At 35.8% G+C, this 19,074-nt stretch overlaps 3 protein-coding genes and 1 non-coding gene across 4 annotated transcripts; 1 reads left to right on the forward strand and 3 right to left on the reverse strand.

Moving 5' to 3' along the window:
• Window positions 1–2,591: 2,591 nt before the first annotated feature.
• LOC116160726 lies at window positions 2,592–2,710 on the reverse strand. Its single transcript, XR_004143311.1, has one exon. It is a non-coding gene; the product is annotated as a 5S ribosomal RNA (ribosomal RNA).
• Window positions 2,711–7,292: 4,582 nt separating this feature from the next.
• On the reverse strand, window positions 7,293–8,311 carry LOC116159655. The gene is made up of 3 exons (XM_031472683.1): window positions 8,008–8,311; window positions 7,781–7,952; window positions 7,293–7,722 (listed from the first exon to the last, which is right to left on the reverse strand). Exons 1-3 carry the CDS (start codon window positions 8,156–8,158, stop codon window positions 7,293–7,295), a joined length of 753 nt encoding a protein of 250 aa, XP_031328543.1. The 5' UTR covers window positions 8,159–8,311.
• A 4,359-nt stretch (window positions 8,312–12,670) lies between these two features.
• On the forward strand, window positions 12,671–13,560 carry LOC116159662. The gene is made up of 3 exons (XM_031472695.1): window positions 12,671–13,055; window positions 13,121–13,325; window positions 13,385–13,560. The coding sequence occupies exons 1-3, from the start codon at window positions 12,870–12,872 to the stop codon at window positions 13,558–13,560; spliced, it is 567 nt and encodes a 188-aa protein (XP_031328555.1). The 5' UTR covers window positions 12,671–12,869.
• A 212-nt stretch (window positions 13,561–13,772) lies between these two features.
• Window positions 13,773–15,103, reverse strand: LOC116159669 (putative nuclease HARBI1). The gene is made up of 3 exons (XM_031472707.1): window positions 14,391–15,103; window positions 13,845–14,334; window positions 13,773–13,786 (listed from the first exon to the last, which is right to left on the reverse strand). The coding sequence occupies exons 1-3, from the start codon at window positions 14,610–14,612 to the stop codon at window positions 13,773–13,775; spliced, it is 726 nt and encodes a 241-aa protein (XP_031328567.1). The 5' UTR covers window positions 14,613–15,103.
• Window positions 15,104–19,074: the final 3,971 nt, after the last annotated feature.

Raw genomic sequence — 19,074 nt, forward strand, 5'->3', positions numbered from 1 at the left:
AATCCACCACATTGTTTGGCATATGTCGCGGCCCAGCGCGATGGCAACAAAGTAGTGGAGAAACGTCCCTGATAGTGTCAACCAGGGACGCATCCTCACGACAGTTGACTAAATCCTGGGAGAGGCGGCGACGCCAGGCATATGTCAAAGTTTCAAGTTTCAATGTTATAAATGTTTGCAGACTATTCCGTTTGAATTGATTTCAACCTTTTCAACTAAAAATTTTACGTATTAAATTATGAAGTTTGTTACGAGGAAGATTAAACGTGAAAAATAATTATGAATGTTGGAAGGCGGATGTGGGTTCGAATATCACTCGAGAATGGATATTATATATCATATCTATGGGATATCCATATAAGATATGGATATTATGCGGACATCTGGATATCCATTACATATCCATACAATTTCTACAGCTATCCATTAGATATTGTGGATGTCCAGAAATGCTATCCATTATATATCTAGTGGATGGTTTTGTGTTATGTGGGCATTTAGCTGCCACTGATGCGAATGTCTCAGAAATCGCGCGGAGGTTGATAGTGTTATCTCGTTGAGCCTCAACGGACTTCCTGAAAGATCGGCACATCTTTTCCATAAATACGCGATTTCTCTCGCATTCAGAATCTGATGAGCTGCTTGAGCTGGTGCTCGAATATCTAGATCCACGACTTGATCTTGTTGAACTGCGCCCCCCTCCATTATCTATTGGTGAGTGATGCCCCACAACGGACCCCTCTCCGTCCTCCTCCCCATTAAATTCGTCATTCTCCTTTCTTCCACTTTTCTCCGCTATTTCTTGTTAATTGTTTCATGATTAGTATATTTAACCATGTACCCTTCTCCTCTCTATATTGTAAATTATTATAAACCGTACTACAAGTTATTTTAATAATTTAAACAATTTTTGAGATTTTCAAGTTTCAGTTGCTCTGCCGTAAACTCTCACATCACAAATTCAAAAATGAACACATTAAAAAAACTTTGTGCGATCGTGCATGTATCGATTTACACAATAACAATTCTCTTGAAATCTCTAATTCAAATGTAAGATATCAAAAAGCACTGCTTTATTAATTTCTTGATTTGAATTGTCGAAGTTATGATTTATTCTAAGCGGATTTATCAAGAACTTTGTTTCGTTACACGTGACTAAGATTTCAAATATCGTGAAAGCAAATCTCTCTTGCTCACTCCCAACTTGATACTCTTCAACCGGCGCGTGTAATGAGTTTCCGAAACAAAAAAAAACGACACCGGTCTAAGACTAAGGCAGACTATACTCTCGAGTAATGCCCTCAACCGTCTTGACCTTTGTGACACATTTTGTTTCTGAAACGATTTTCTTGGAATTTTTACTCTGAGTGACACACCTCGTGGGCTTTGAAATTTCTCGCAATTTCTCCTCCCGGTTTGTACACTCATACAATCGTATAATTTCCAAGAATTTTATGTTGTTGGGTCAACATTTAGTTTACAAATTAAAAAAAAATTCCAACAATGTTTGTGGAAAAACTCTCTCCCGTGCGTCCTTGATATCACTCTCCCTTTTTTTTGCTGTAAACTTTACGTTGGGAAATAATGCCATACTCGCTGGCAGGAGCACGTTTCAACGTATTACACATCACGTTGTCATCACGTGCTCCCCCCCAACCTCGTAATTCGTGAGGTTAATTAAAAAAAATTGTGTGCTCTTACACAATTTAATAATCTATTTAATAGACTCACACTATTAAAGGTTTTAAAAGTATTTACCGAAAAAGCTTTTTAGCCCACATTTTATCAAGTAACGAAAACAGCATTGTTACGTTGTTAAAAACTCTTAACCTAAAAGATGCAGTATGTCTGCTATGCAATGCTTGGGAAAAGGTCTCTTCTGAAGTCTTGCAAAAGTGCTGGAACAAAATTATGTCCGATAACGATGAAGACATTGAATATGATGATGAAGATCTAATTCCTCTAAGTGAATTACGCCGTAATCTGTTTTCTTTGGATGGAGATATGGAAGGTAAATAAAAATGTTTGTTGTTGTTGCTTATTTTTTTATATATTTTTTAGATGTTGCTGGAATGCTTAATGATTTGGCAGAATCAAATCTAACAAACGTGGAAGTACGCAATTGGGTTGAAAATGATGAAGATCTGTTACCGCTGGAAGAAGCAGATGGAGATGAACCTGAAGTTAGCGAGCATGAAGGCTCGGAATTAGATAATCAAAACAAAACTGTTAAGAACGCTGAAGCAGCTAAAAGTTTTAACCTGTGTTTAAAATGGGCCGAAGAAAATGATATTCCACTAAGTGATATTCTTGTACGGTTAAAAGAAATTGCGTTTATGAATAATCAAAGATGTGTAAAGCAAACAAAAATTACAAATTACTTTAGAAATTAATACCATATTTTTATATTTTTTCGTAATTATGTACTGTTTTTTTGCGTTTCATAATAAAAATTTTAATAAAAAAGAACTGCTTCAGTAATCCGAATTTTTTGCTAATCCGAATCGCCTTGGTTTTTATTAGTTCGGATTATCGAGTCTGCACTTATCGCTAAATATGTGTCAAAAGGAAGCGAAAATTAGAAAAAAAGGAGACAACGGCACGCGGTGTTCCCAAGCGGTCACCCATCCAAGTACTGACCGCGCCCGACGTTGCTTAACTTCGGTGATCGGACGAGAACCGGTGTTTTCAACGTGGTATGGCCGTTGTCGAGAAATATGGTGATCTAAGGGAAACAATTCTAGAAATTATTCGTCAGAAGAAGAACAAAGAGATGCACGCAAAGGATTCAAACGTGTCGCAAATTTACCAATTTTGAGCACTTTTCTAATCGAACGTAAATAAATATTTGATGAATGAAGGAGAGTTCCTTTTTTATTCACGATAGTTTTTGCGCTAACTTGTTTTCCCCTTGTGTTATTATATTCCTTACCTTTTTGGCAGAGTTCTTTTCGAATATTATTTTTCCATGTTTGAGGTTTACGCACTTTCTTTCTTACAAGTTTTTTCTTTTCTCTTCTTGTCTCATTTAGTTGGTTCTAAATAACTCTTAGTATTTATTTCGATCACTTCGATCTGTTCTTCTAGCTCCAAAATTTCCTTTTGGTTTTCGGATTCCCCACTTTGTGTGAGCGTAAAAGAGGCAGAGAGAGCAGGGAACTTTGGTAGAGGGGAACGTCCGCCGAGAATGGCGCGCTAGATGGTTCCTGAACCTACCGCATCTGCCCCGGCATTGTGTGGAAATCAGAGAGAGCGCTGAGCACACTTTACGGGTTCGTTAGAGAGCTTTGATTTATCCATAATAAATTTGAGTTTTATGTGCGTCGAGTTCTTTTAATCCTACATGGTAGCAGAGCTACGCAACGATTTATAACAATATAAAGCTTTTACGGTAATTTTAGTTAGGTAATAGTATATTAAAGTACAAGTGTCATTTGANTCAAGTCTTTAAAGCACGCGCAGCGAGTTTAAGGGCACGACGCAAAGCGGAGTGCCTTTAACGTTGCAAGTGCTTTAAAGACCAATTATACACGTGTATCTTATAGTATTTTTTATTATGCCTGCAGTATAATTTAAAAATAGGAAATACAATGAAATCATATTGACGTTATACTCGAATACATGTTTCATTAAGTGGGCTGGGTGTTCGAAATTTCACGATTGCCATGGAAATGTCACTTGACGTTTGCTTATAAAAATCATCGTCTTTGTCAATAAAACGATTTCCGTTGAAAAAGATAATACATCGTCCATTAAATCGCTTGTTGTAAAGTCTAAACAAACGTTGGTAGGTGTAAAATTCAAATCCAGTAAAGTCTATTATAAATAATATGAAAAGTTGTTTCCATGGATGAATAGGAAGTTACTTACGAATAAAGTCTTAAATGCATCGATAATGCTGGCATATATGAAGGAAATGTCAAAGGTATTTAAATCTTCTATCTTTTGGTGCATTAACTCAAAACTTCAAACAATGCTGCGATTAAAATGTGGAACAGATTTGGAACATACCCTAAATTACGCGCGTTTGTGAAAGCTTCAACCAAAGGATAGGTACAAAAGCCAAAGGAATGTTCTGCATTTACAGAAAGCGACCTAAGAGGATTTTTTATTTCATCCAGATGACAGTTTCAAAAGTCATACTTGAAGTATCGTTACTTAGCAACTTTAAAGCACGTGTGTTTTAAAGGCCTTTTTTCGCACGCATTTGAGTATTTAAAACGGAGATTGTGATTCAGGTATAATAAAAAATTGTTGTAGTCATCCATGCATTAGCAGAGGATTTGTATTCAACAGGAATGTCTGCGTTTTTAAATGCCCGTGGATTTTTTGCCTTTCCTATCACTAGCATCTTTAGTTTATGTGACCCATTTGCATTGCAACAAGCTAAAAATGTTACCCGTTCTTTGCTTATTTTTCGACCTGGTGCGGTCTTCTCTTGGGAACGAACCAGCGTTTTTTCCGGCAACATTTTCCAGTAGAGAGCCGATTCGTCGGCGTTGTATATTTGAGTAGCCACAAGATTTAATTGTCTTACCTTCTCTTTAAATGTAGTCAAGAAAGGATTGACGACACTTTGATCATTGGATAGTTTTTCGCCGCACACTTTTAAAGCACGAAGACTATGCCTTTTTCGAAAGTTACAAATCCAGCCCCTGCTAGCTCTAAAATTATCATTTCCATATGTTTCGGTATAAAACTGTCTTGCTTTAGCAGATAAAATTTCATAGGAAATTGGGACATGCCTCGATCTTTGTCTACAAAACCATGCATACAAACGAGTTTCCATTTCAGCATATTCAGCTTTTCGTAAAGTTTTTCTGAGCCCTGGGGCAGATTCACATTGACCAATAAATCTTAAAAAAACAACAATTGTACAAAAAAAACACTAAAATTGTTTTAGAATTAATCCTACCTGTCTATTTTAGCCTTTTTCTTTTTTATGTCACAGATTGTAGATCTTCCAACCCCATACTCAGCGACCAACACTTTACCACTTTCTCCCTTGTTAAGTCTTTCAATAATTTCACTTTTTTGTTTTATGGACAATGTCTTGTGTTTTCTTTTAGGGGCCATTTTTATTTAAGCAAATATTAAAATAAAAACCCACTTATATCACCTCAAATGGCATTACAAACATCCCATACAACAAGCAAAGTAGTATGTAAATATGTATGTATCACTGCTCAAAAGCGTACAAAGCAGTAAAAATGCTGCACAACCAGTTTAATGTGAATCCCAGATGATGTAATTGGGGAAATCCCTGAACATCTAGTCACAATTTCTATAGGAAATATGCTTAAAAGTACAGGTTCGGATTATCGAGTACTATGAAATTCGGATTACAGAGTACCCAATGTATTGAAAAGCTTGTTCGGACTACTGAAGAATTCGGATTATCAAAAGTTCGGATTATCGAGTCTGCACTGTACTACTTTTACACTTTGCGAAATTTAAAATTGTTTCGTTTTGTGCATTTTTCGGGACTTTTGTATTCCCTTTGCGATTTTAAGGAACTCTCCTTCATTCATCGAAATATTTATTTACGTTCGATTAGAAAAGTGCTCAAAATTGGTAAATTTGCGACACGTTTGAATCCTTTGCGTGCATCTCTTTGTTCTTCTTCTGACGAATAATTTCTGGAATTGTTTCCCTTAGATCACCATATTTCTCGACAACGGCCATACCACGTTGAAAACACCGGTTCTCGTCCGATCACCGAAGTTAAAGCTTGTTTCACAATTGACGCAAACGTAAACGCCAACGGAAACGCAAACGGTAACGTGAACATGAACAAATTCGCAGTCTCACAATTAACGTTACGCTCCTGGAGTGTTAAGTTTTGTCACGGAATATTTTGTTTATTAAAATGTGTTCTGTGGTAGTTGAACTAACCTAAAAAATGGATACCGACAGCGAAACTGACGAAGTAATAGTTTATGTATTCATGTTACATATTTACGCTCTGTATTACTACATATCCAAAATAAATAAGAAGAGGTAAATATATTCCATAGCATTATACCTAGATTAATAAGCAAAATCGTTCATGTTCTTGTTAGGTGGTGGTTCGCCCCTTCAACACTCTACGGGACCAGCTGGGAGCATTTGTAAACACTTTTAAATATTTTAAAGTGCATGACCATGAAAAATTTTTTTCATATACCCGGATGTATCCTGCACAATTTGATAAATTGCTTGAATTGGTGAAGCCCAAGTTATTAAAACGAAGTCGACGTCCTGCCCTTCTTCCCGAAATGCGTTTAGCGATGACTTAAATACCTAGCGCACGGTGGTAGTTTTGTAAATCTTTGATTTGAGTTTAGAGTTGGTCACTCAACTGCCTCAAAAACAATTCGGGAAACTTGTGAGGCCATTTGGGAAGTATTACATACGGAATATTTCAAAAGATCTACTGATCAAGATTGGTTAAACATCAGTGAAGAATTTTGGACACGATGGAACTTTCCGAACACACTTGGAGCGATTGATGGCAAACATGTTGCAGTACAGTGCCCCACAAATTCTGGATCTTTGTACTACAACTATAAGAAATATTATAGTATCGTACTGTTGGCCTGCTGTGATGCAGATTATAAATTCACTTGGGTAGATATAGGTGCATACGGTTCTGAAAATGATGCTGGGATTTTCAAAAGGTCACAAATAAAGATTGATATGGAAACTGTAAGCTCCAGTTTGCCTGAAGGAGAATTGAATGGGAGCTCAGCAAAGGTACCATATTACTTTGTGGGTGATGAAGCATTTCCCCTTAATCATTATCTGTTACGCCCATATCCAGGTAGCGGATTAACTAATGAACGACTTATATTTAATTATCGGTTATCGAGGGCTAGGCGTACAATCGAGAACAGTTTTGGAATTCTGGCCAGTCGATGGCGTGTATATAGACAACCTTTATTGTGTTCAGTTGAGACAAGCGAGGCCATTATAAAGGCAACCGTTTGTTTGCATAATTTTCTAAAAATAAATATTTCTGATAAATATGCACCTCCTACATTAACTGATGTAGTGTTAAATAACGGCGAAGTAGTTGAAGGGAAGTGGCGAGAAATTGTCAGCAATGACAAAAATTTAACGCGTGTTGGAAGAATTGGTGCAGATGTGTCCTCGAAGAAGGCATATAGTTAAAGAGATATTGTAGCAAAGTACCTGCTCACTCCTGAAGGATCTGTGCCTTGGCAAATGAAATATATTAATAGAGGCAAATAACATTTATTTCTATCACAAAATATGTATATAAAAATATGTATTGTATGTATGTAGTTTTATTATACTTCCGAGGTATATTTTTCCAACAGTTCCAACACTTCCCGTTTGAATTTCAGTTTTTTGGCCTGTGGAATGTGTTCCATATCAACCACTACAGATCTCATAAAATTCATATCGGACGAATTATGTGATGCGTCAGATTCAATGCCCTTCTTTCTAGCGTTTACAAATGAGGTAAATGATTCCACAGCTTTGGTTAATGTCTCGGGGATAGATTTATTTTTCGTAGCTTTGGGAGTGGTAGTAGTGGTGCGTGGTTCAGAACTAGTAGGTGATAATAATCCGCTGTCATTGACATCATACCACCCTTCTTCAATGTCTACACTTGGGCTGCTTTGTGAGGAGAAGATTTCAGAATCTTCTGCATCTACAATGTGTTCTTCTGTATGCACTTGTGCCTGGGAAACACGCGGAGTTGCTGATATGAGTCTGGAATATAATATAAGATTAATGCACACATTTTTTATGTCAATTTAATTACAATTACCTTCTCTTTCTGATATGCGGTACAAGCCATAACAAGAGCTTGAAAAACGGAAAAGTACTTTTGGTACTTATAACATCAGCTCCTGAACCTGAAGGAGCAAGTTTTAAACTGTCCGTATGGGCTCTAACGAATCGATCCCTTAAATTGTCCCATCGCCTCTTCACTGTTTCCGCTACAAATAAGGAAAGTAAGTGCTAACAATCGTACTGTATAACTATTGATTTTACCATCACTATTCAAATGTTCTGCAATGGCTAACCATGAATTTTCTTTCATCAAGGTATCTTTAAATTCTTTTAATTTTTTGTTGTATACATTGGGATGTTTTTCTACACACATAATTAACAATTCATCGAAACCTGGATTATCGCACATCATCACAACTTATCTTTCGTTGATTCTATCACAGACTATTCTATTCAATTCAACAAACGGATAATCATGCAATACTTCGTACAAAAATAATTAAGTTTGGTCTTTAAAGGTTATGTGGCTGGATCGCAAGCGCGCGCATGTTTAAAACGCCAACGGGAACGGGAAAGATAAAAGTTGACCAACTGTCACGTTTGTTTCACGTTTTCACGTTCCCGTTGCGTTATATGTGAATGGAAATAGTAAATATTCATGTTTTAATTAAATGCTCACGTTCACGTTCGCGTTCACGTTGGCGTCAATTGTGAGACAGGCTGAAGCAACGTCGGGCAGTGTTGCCAATGTTGGCGATTTATAGCCATTTGGGCTACTTACATCGCATTTCTGGCGCACACATTTTACATTTGGCGACTGGCGATAAAGTTTGGCTACCCAAAAAAAAATTTAGCGAAACATGGCTACTCATAACCCATAATTGAAGTTAGTGTGCGGCGCCTTCTTAGAAAGTAACAAAATGCGAGATAATGTAGTGGACGTGACTAACATAAAGAAAATAAAACAGGTATTAAGTAAATATAAGTAGCCAGGTCGCATCGCAGGTAGGTAAGGTAAGAGGTAAGTTCAAAGGTTCTATTGTTGTTGCGCCATAAATAATAAATTAGACACTTTGTGATTAGCAGATGTAACAAGCCGCCGCCGTCGGAATTCTGGCAAATTTGATGAATGAATAAGGTAGGTATAGTACAAAACCCTGTTTTGCGGAAAAGGGCTACAAAACAGGATAATAAAAATGACGAAATAATAAGTAAATGAGACCGCACTGGCACCTTCTGACCAGTTTTCAAATTGTTTTGTTAATGTTTCCCACGCCCACCACCCTTTGCACTGCACTTGCTATTCTGCATTTTTTAAGTTTAAACTCTAAGTATTCATCTATTGCAATTTGCATCGTTTACATCTCAAGTCAAGTTCGTATCACAATCACATACGTATAACAAGTATAATCAGTAGTTGCGTTTGATATATTTTAATTGGAACTTGCAAGTTCGCTGTTCGCAGTTTAGTGTAATAAGTAAATAAAGTAGGAAAAGGAGTTGCAATGCCAAAGCAATATTCCCGAAAATTTAATCAGAAGTGGTGCTCTGAATCTTGGGCAAAAGGTTAGTAGTGCTAGTTATGTAGTTATTTTGGTTTATTTTGCATGTGCCATGTCGTCAGCGGAAAAAAAATCCAATGAAAAAAAAACTACGGAAAAAAAATCCAGGAAAAAACAGCCACGGAAAAAAAATCCAGGAAAAAACAGCCACGGAAAAAAAATCCTACGGAACAAAAATCCACCGGAAGTATAATCCATAGAATAATAATCCATGGAAACATAATCCATGGAAAAATAATCCATGGAAAATTAATCTATGGAAAAAGTACAGGATTTACCATCCAAGGAAAAAACGGAAAAACATCTACGGAAAAATCTGTATGAGAAAAAGGGAAGTACCTAAACCTGTGATAGCGTTACGTAAAAAAAAACACAATAAATGCAAAATATAATAAGTTTTAATAACAACTAGGGCCAGGGCGTACTGTTGACAATACAAAATATGTATAAAGAAATGAAGTATAATAGTTTCAATGAACTATGTAAATCGAATAGTATGACCTACGGCTAAAATGAAATCTTCCATAGTTCGGGCCCCGTCTCTGTATTCTACGCAAAGGGTGTTTAGTCGTCTCTGCAAGTTTTCAGTTGTGGTGCATTTTAGTATATTAGTATTAATTTAGTCAGTTTAGTGTAATGTGTAATAATTGAACTATACAGGGTGATTCAAATTCAAAGGCCACCATGGGGATCTCGGGAACTGTAAGAGATAGGTAGAGGTAGTTTACATTTGACAAAGTTACCCTTGATGGTAACATCATCTATTTTTAATAAGAAATAACGTTAATTCGTAAAAACGCAAGAAACTACTTACGTACGTTACTTAAGACAAAGGCAAAAAAGATATTTTTTAGGCTATCATCACAAAAACGTTGATTTTGTGGTCGCTTTTGCGGCCATAAAGTTTCACTTTATTGTACGCTTCTGTCAAACTTTACTTTATTGTACACATCTGTCAAACTGTACCTACTTATTTGAAACTGATGTGTGAGAACCAGTAATCTGTTTGATAGAAAGCGTCTATCTGGTCTGTCCTCATCAAGGATTGGGTCCATCCACGTGCGTTTTTTTCATTTTCAGACTTGTAGGAATGTTTCACACTATTTTGCGTAATCACAATGTTCACATTTAAAATTATAGTTTGACGTTTCAATCTTTGCTGCTTGCAGAGACCTTTTTGAAGTGTAGAACCAAAACATGAGGAAGATGTTGTTGCTTACATTATTATACGAAAAATCACCAGCAATTAACCGAGAACACAAGTAGCTACCTATACCTACCATCAAAGTAGGTAATCAGGTTTCTAATAATTGTACGTTAACTATAAGGTCTTGGAAGCCACAGTTACGAAGGACCTATTGCATTTGACATTATTAAAATCTTGTGCAACCGAGGAAGTTGCGATTGTACTTTTACTCTCAAACGCCTGCTTTTATATCATATATGGCTTAGGGTCGCAAGCGCAACGCTTGCAGCTTCCAAAATTTCATTTAGGGTATCTGGACTGTCGCTATCACCCATTTTGATACGCACAAAACACACGCAAAGATGCTAATTATAATTACATATGACAGGAAATGCTTTGTTTTTAATTGTCTAAGATAACTATGATTTTCAGAAAAAATATGTTTATGAGCAAATTTTTGAATTCTTTTTTGATGATCGCCTAAAAAATGTTGTGTGCACCTTGGCCAAAAGTGATTTGTTAGGCCTCATCTGAATTGCGGCCTCGGCTGCCGCCTCGGCCACAAACAGCAGCTTCGGCCAAAAAAGATCACTTTTACGGCCTTGGTACACAAATAACTATTACAAGCATTTGAAGAATGCAAGTAAGAGGATGAAGAAAAGAATGCATTAACCCATCGTTAAGTAACAATCCTGATAATTGCCTACAATATAATTTAGAAAATTAAGCCAGAAAAGAACACTGTTCCTTTAATTTAATATACATTCTTTTTTCCTGACTGTTTTTTCCAGGATTTTGTTTCCGCTGACTTTTTTTACCTGGCTTATTTTTCCGCTGGTTTTTTTTCCGTGCCTCTTTTTTCCTGGATTTTTTTTCCGTAGTTTTTTTTTCATTGGATTTTTTTTCCTAGATTCGTGCCATGTTTATCAAAGCCTAGCTGTATTTTATTATTTTTTCTATATTTAAAGACACTCAATTATGTTTAGGTTGGCTTATGAAGAGTGGCGACGATGACCTGCAAGATGCATATTGCAAGCTTTGCAAATCTGCATTACGGGCCCACATTACCGATTTAAAGAAGCACGCAAATTCCATTGCACATAAAAGGAGGGCAGCAGATTTGGTTCCTGCGGCGAATAAGATAACGTCTCACATGCAAATTCAGGTTACAAATGAGCAGAAAGAAAGTGATCTTAGGATTTCCCATTACGTCGCAATGCACACATCAATTAGGAGTGTCGACCATCTAACCGATCTCATTAACAATGTCATGAATTCTCAATTTCCAACGTTTCGAGCCATTCAACTTCATCGAACAAAGTGTTCCCAAATAATAAAGAATGTGATTGCGGTAAGTTTAATGGATGAGCTAAAAACAGACATTATTTCAAATAATAGTAAATATTCTCTAATATTGGATGAGTCTACGGATGTGTCTGTGATCAAATATTTATGTGTTTGCATTAGATATTTTAGTAAAACTAAACAAGAATTCGTCACTGATTTTTTGGGACTCATACCTTTAGAAAGCGCTACCGCGCAATCATTGTTTGATAGTCTAGTTAATTTTATACATAGTTTAGGGTTTAATTTAGATAATTTAATAGGTATAGGTACAGATGGGGCCAGCAACATGTGTGGGAGAAATAATTCAGTTTATACTTTGTTACGATCAAAAATTCCACATTTGCAATTAATAAGATGTATTTGCCACTCATTAAATCTAGCTGCTTCAAAGGCTTCCGATGAATTGCCTGCAAGTGTAGAATTTTTATGCCGTGAAATATACAACTGGTTCAGTTGCAGTCCACAAAGAAGGGAACAGTATAAACAATTGTACAATTTGCTATCGGAAAAGAAATTCCAAAATTTTGTACAACTGTCATCAACCAGGTGGTTAGCCAGGTACAATGTAATAGACAAAATATTAAACCACTGGGATGAGTTAAAAATACATTTTAGCGTAGTAGTAAATAAAGAGAAATGCTATACAGCCAGACAATTAAAAGAAATTCTCTTTGATGACGCAAATTTATTACTTTTAAAAATTGTTAAACCAATATTGCAGGAATGTAATCGTTTGAACATAACGTTCCAAAAAAATTATATTAATATTGGTAAATCATATCAAGATTTAGACTCCTATTCTTGAACCGCTCGATAAAAATCGGTGAGTGGGTAACTTTGTCATCGGTGACTCACTCACTCACCAAATTCCGTATTCTTGACACTAATTGAAAACCGCTCGAGTTTGTCAACTTGGCACCACTGTATTCTCACTTTTTTCTCATGTCACTTGTTTGAATCTGTCAAATTGTGATTCATTGCGCTTGCGTTTGTAATTTTTGCGATTTATTCAAATTTAAAATTAAAATATGTCTCGCGCTTCAGAAGAGCAAAAGCTGATACTTGTTCAGTTTTTAAAAAAAAATAAAAACGTCGTGGCAGGGAAAACGTCACCTAATTTTACCAACAAAAATATACACGAGAAGTGGAAGACGGTTGCAGCATCTTTGAATAGCACTGGAAGGCCTTACAAAGATTGGAAAAATTGGCGAAAAGTAATGTTTTCATTAATATGCAACTCAATACCTTATTAAAGCTATATATATTGTTGCAATTTTAGACTTGGCAAGATTTATATTCTCGCGTAAAGGCGAAAGCTGCCAGAATCAACCGGTCAACAAACCAAACAGGTGGCGGTCCCCCCAGTGATGAAAAATTGACCACATTCGAGCAGGATATTGTGGACACTTTTATCAAGCCGGTAGTGGTAGAAGGAGATTCATTAATTAAAGAAAGTGTCTGCAATTTCCATGCGAATGATACAAGTATATAGGCTACGATTTTTTAACAACTTTCACGTTACAATTTTTCCTTGTCCTTTTAGCCACATCCATGATCTCCAATTCCAGTGGTGCAATTGTTCATCCCATAATATTGAACCCTGTTGACGAAGTGATTTTTTTCTTATACAGTGTAGCACTGCTTCAAGACCAGATCGACAAAAGATTTTTTGGACTAGTCACTTCCTTCCTGAGAAAATACCCTTTCGTCGGTCTGTAGTGATTGTGTCTACTAGTTTATGATTATTCTATTGTGCACATTTGAAATGTACATCAACACATGTATTTCAGTAGGTGAGAACCTATTTTATACAGAATTTCTTATATAATCACACGCCAGCTCTAGTGATTATGACGATAAGTAATAAGCTAAACTAGAAAATAACTATACAAGCATTGATCTATATTAAATGTGAGTGATTCGTACAGAGGTTAACCACTATCTCCTACAAAAACGTACAACACGTTTTATCATTTCATTGATTTTATTGAGAATGTACTAACCAAGTAAAAAATAGGTTCCTCGTCTCTCTGCATGGATGGTACGCATTACCTCTTGGACATTAGAATTATTCCAAATGAATGCATCGTGGGTACTTCCAGGATGAGATGCTTTTACGTTCAATATCTTAAGATTTGAATCGCAAATGAGCTGAACGTTTATCGAATGAAATCCTTTGCGATTTATGTACAAGTGTCCTGGTCGATCGGGATCTTCCGCGGGGGGCGCCACAATTGCCACGTGAGTACAATCTATACAGCCGACAACACCAGGGAAGTTGTACTTTTCGAAAAAACCCATTCGTACTCGGTCCAGTTCCTCGAAGTTATGAGGGAATCTTACAAATCGATTGAAAATCGCTGGGACATTGAAAGCATCGCTCACTTCACTGATGCATCGACTTACAGTCGGTTGGGAGACAGACATGAACAAGTTGGAGCCTACATCCATCTGATAAGATCCCGAAGCAAAAAAGCGTAATGCAATCAATATCTGCCATATAAGAAAAGAAACCAATAAGCTGTAAGTGGAAAATTTTCTTTACTTACACGAATGGGAATCTCCAAATCTGAAGCTCGATTTGTTGGTCTCATATGGGGGGACAACACCTCCACAATAATCCTAAACAGTTCCTTGGGAAAACGAAACATGTTTTTAAACTGGACATCGCTAAGAATGGCAATTGCGTCAGCCCGGGGTCTTTGAACACGGACAACTTCTTCTGCTTCCTCTTCGGCGTCCAGCAAATCCAACATAACCAGTTCGTCCATTTTAATTTCTTGAATGAATCTTTATATACTTAGCAAAACTGTGGTAAAAACAGAGGTGTAGAAATTGTACACTTCACACGGATTATGCACACTTTCGCGAGCAAAATGATAATCGTTAAAAAGAAGGAAGTTTAATAAACAGTTTCGTATAAATAAATAATAAAAATCGCCTAGAAATCACAGGAGAACGAGCACGAAAATTTATCAAAAGCGAGGTTAGATTTCATTCATAAATCATATAAACACTGAGAAACAAGGTGAAGGATGCATAAAATACTCACGAAAAGCGTGACGGTTTTATTTATTGCCTATACTTTAGGAAAATATACGAGTAAGATCACCAAAAATCAGTTTAAAAGGATCGCACAACTCAAGTCACTGAAAAAAAACTGATCGACTGAAAGCGCTCGACATGTGACAGTGTGAGTCACCCACTCGAACGGTTTAAAGCGTCAAGAATACGAAAATATGAAAATCGCTCGAGATGACGTCATACTCACTCACTCACACGGTAGTCACGCGTTCAAGAATAGGGCCCTAAAATATCATTTACTTATCTCCTAGCAAAAAAAATTATGAAACCAGTGTTTTTAAATAGTGGATTGCAAGTAATAGTTGAGAATATCGATAACCAATTGGCTTTTATTCAACCCGAAGATTCGGATTTCGGGGTTGATTATTTCACAATGCTAAATAAGGTGAAAATTAGTTCAGAAAACAAAATTTGTGTACAAAACAAAGCATTTAACTTTATTCACAAATTACTCGCAGAAGTGATTAGGCGTTTACCAGAAAACATGGAGTACTTTAAAAACTTATAAGCTTTTTTTCGCCTGAGCACTGCCTTTCACCAGCAGTACGATGCAATTTTATCGATTTGCCATTTTTAAAAATATTTGCAGATAGCAGTAAACTTTCTTTAATGGAGACTCAGTATAATAAAATGTTAAGTATTAACTGGTCCGAGATATTCGGCGAAAATGTATTAAGTAATACATTTATGTTTTGGGCTAAAATGTACACTTATACAGACGCAGGAGGTTCTTTTATTTTTAAGGAGTTAGCGGACTTTGTCCTAACATTGTTATCTTTGCCAACTTCAAACGCTGTAGTTGAACGTGTATTTAGCATTATGAATGCGGTAAAGACAAAGTTACGTAACCGAATGCAGTTTGAGATGCTGTCTAGTTTATTGCGCATTCGGGTACGATCATATAGGGACGGAACGTGTTGTAATGCGTTTAAAGCCACTGCTGAAATGTTACAGCTTTTTAATAGTGACATGTACATTAATCGGCCAAGCACTAATACTTCGCAAACTCATGCTTTAGAAGAAGCAGATATAGAAATTCTATCGGCATTTGAAGAATTTAATGTACCGTGCATTTCAATTATTGAATAAGATTACCTATGTTATGTAAAGATGTAATAAATTTAATTAAAATACCAATAAAATGATTTTTTAATTGTGCGTTTTTTTTAAATTGTAAGGTTGGCTACATTTGGCTAACAGGTGGCGCTTATGTTGGCGATACTGATGAAAAAATACTTGGTAACACTGACGTCGGGCGCGGTCAGTACTTGGATGGGTGACCGCTTGGGAACACCGCGTGCCGTTGACTCCTTTTTTTTTTCTAATTTTCGCTTCCTTTTGACACATATTTAGCGATACTACTTTTACACTTTGCGAAATTTAAAATTGTTTCGTTTTGTGCATTTTTCGGGACGTTTGTATTCCCTTTGCGATTTTAACGAACTCTCCATTATTCATCGAAATATTTATTTACGTTCGATTTGAAAAGTGCTCAAAATTGGTAAATTTGCGACACGTTTGAATCCTTTGCGTGCATCTCTTTGTTCTTCTTCTGAGGAATAATTTCTAGAATTATTTCCCTTAGATCACCATATTTCTCGACAACGGCCATACCACGTTGAAAACACCGGTTCTCGTCCGATCACCGAAGTTAAGAGCGCGCTGCCGGAGTGGTGGGGATCAGCGTAGAAAACACACTTAAAACATGCCTTTAGATTTTTGTACAATTTTTAAAAACCGTTTGTGGTATCAGCCCAATTTTTTTTTATATTAATCAGCAAGGACCAGCGCAGGAGGTAACGAATTTTCATCGATCTACATTGGCTATAAATAGGTTAATTACATTTTTGAAAATGGGCAATTTTAATTTTTTATGAAATCAAATCTCCATGAATTTTCGTCATTGCCTTCTTGGGGTCATTACAAAGATAACACATAAGTTTCAAGTGATTTTATGGCAGGCGCGGATCCAGAAGAAGTTTTCACCGGGGGCGATTAAATAAAAGTAAATACAATGTGTATTATTACCACACAGTATAAAATATAGTCACACCATACTACACCAAACTACTCTTACTCCGTGTCCATATCCATACATGTACTTTGGTGTTAGCTTTACACCATGTGCACGGTGTTGACTTTGTAACACATTACAGAGTCATTTTTCCACTTTATTGTTGTGTTAAAATCTACTCTGATCTATTGAGAACTTCACACCAATCGGATAAAATCCAGGATAATATATAACTCCATTTCAGTGTCACTTGACCATGTAAGTTAGTGACTTTAATTAAGCCGTAGAGTAACTTGACATTATGATGGTGTAGCAATTACACAATGTGTTGTCACTTTCAATCGTAAGTGGTGAGGTCATTATCTGATTTTGGTGATTATTAACCAATATTGGAAGTCAATTTTTACTCCAAAACAGATTTAATATCACCGCGTTACTGTGTCTTTTCAACTTGTATAAATGATTAATTCACATGGAAGGTGTAAATGATTGATAATGGGTTTTCACCGTTCACATTATTTCATAATGAGTAGGTACAACAGCTATACCTAACTTATTTCAACTTCAAAAAGAGCTTATCAAAAAAGATATATCTACTTCTGTAGGTACCTAATTCTAAATTCTATACCTAATATTAATAACTTATACATTATTTTGAATTTCAAGACAAAATACACTTAATGCTAAGTCAAGAAGTATAAAAAATATTGTAAATGAAGGTAACATAGTTATAAGTATATCATACCCGTATTACGTATAATATGAAAATTTAACAAAATTTATACTTTGGAACAATACACCAAGTTGTTAATTTAGAACGTAATAAATACTTTTCAAAGGGTTCTTTATAAGTTAAATTTTCTATTTTTAAAAGAAAACATTCAGATTCTAAATTTTCGATAATGTAAACACATTTTACTTCATCATATTGTCGTGTTTTCCACGGTTTCGCCACTAAATATGGAGTTCCATCTGATAGAATAAGATCAACAATAAGGGAAAACTCAGGGAGGGCGGCCTTCATTCCCCTACATATGAAATAGCCTGATTTATAAAAAAAAGCCACCAAAAGACAACCACTTTAGTACACCAATATTTTTTTGGTTAGGAAACAACGATTTATAAATTGTGCTTTGAACAAGAATGTTTATCATAGGCCCGTACTCCATATGGGGTTCCATAATTTTATTATTCCACTGATGGCTCATATTTATTTGATGCTTATGTGACAACGTATTGCAAATAGCCGTAAAATTTTTTAGTTTGGGTACCAAATTTTTGAAATATCCATGTTTCGCCTCAAATCTCATAGTCCATAGATTAACTAATGGACCTAATGATTTCATAATCCGACAGTAATGAAGAAGCATATGATGTTTGGGTAGTCTGCGTTCATCAAAGTTATTATCAAAGAATTTAAGATGATTTTCAATAAGGCGTTCTAGCTTTTCTAGTTCTAGTTTAGTTATGCGTGGTGAAAGAGCAATTTGTGTTATTGATATTATGGAAGAAATTAAATAAAATTTTGTTTTTAAATCGTCATCTAATAGATCTTCTAATATTATTGGAATAAATCTGATTAAGCACCACGTTTGGGCAGCTCGTTGTCCAATTAAATGCCCTGGTTTATCTAATATTATTGGACTTGGTTTATTATTCCTATCTGTTTTACCAAAGGGAAATGCTTGTAACCTCGAATTAATATCACGTATAGTTGCTAGTTTTTTATCAACCAATAGCTTTAAGAATATTTTAATTTCGTAAGGAGCAATGCCTTCTAGGATATCGTGCATTGGATCCACTGAAGCAGAATCAAAAATATTAAAATATTTTAAGTCACATAACCCACTACGACATTTAACGCCAAGTACTTGCTTTTCATCTTTAGCTTGATTACAATGAAGCTCATAATTATTCATGTTCCGTAGTAAAGAAACATCTTCTCGTGTTAATGATTGGCAAGTCTTTTTATCAGCAGTACAAATTCGGCAAAAATTGTTGGCTGAAAAGCTCTCAACCATTCCCAATAATACATTACCACCTAGATTATCGTGTGATAAAGCAACAACCGAGCCAAAAATTGTTTTATTCTGAGGTTCGATAAAAATACCTTGAGTTTCTAAAACTTTAATATC

This window comes from Photinus pyralis, unplaced genomic scaffold (assembly GCF_008802855.1).
Source record: "Photinus pyralis isolate 1611_PpyrPB1 unplaced genomic scaffold, Ppyr1.3 Ppyr1.4_LG1, whole genome shotgun sequence".
Lineage (NCBI taxonomy): Eukaryota > Metazoa > Arthropoda > Insecta > Coleoptera > Lampyridae > Photinus > Photinus pyralis.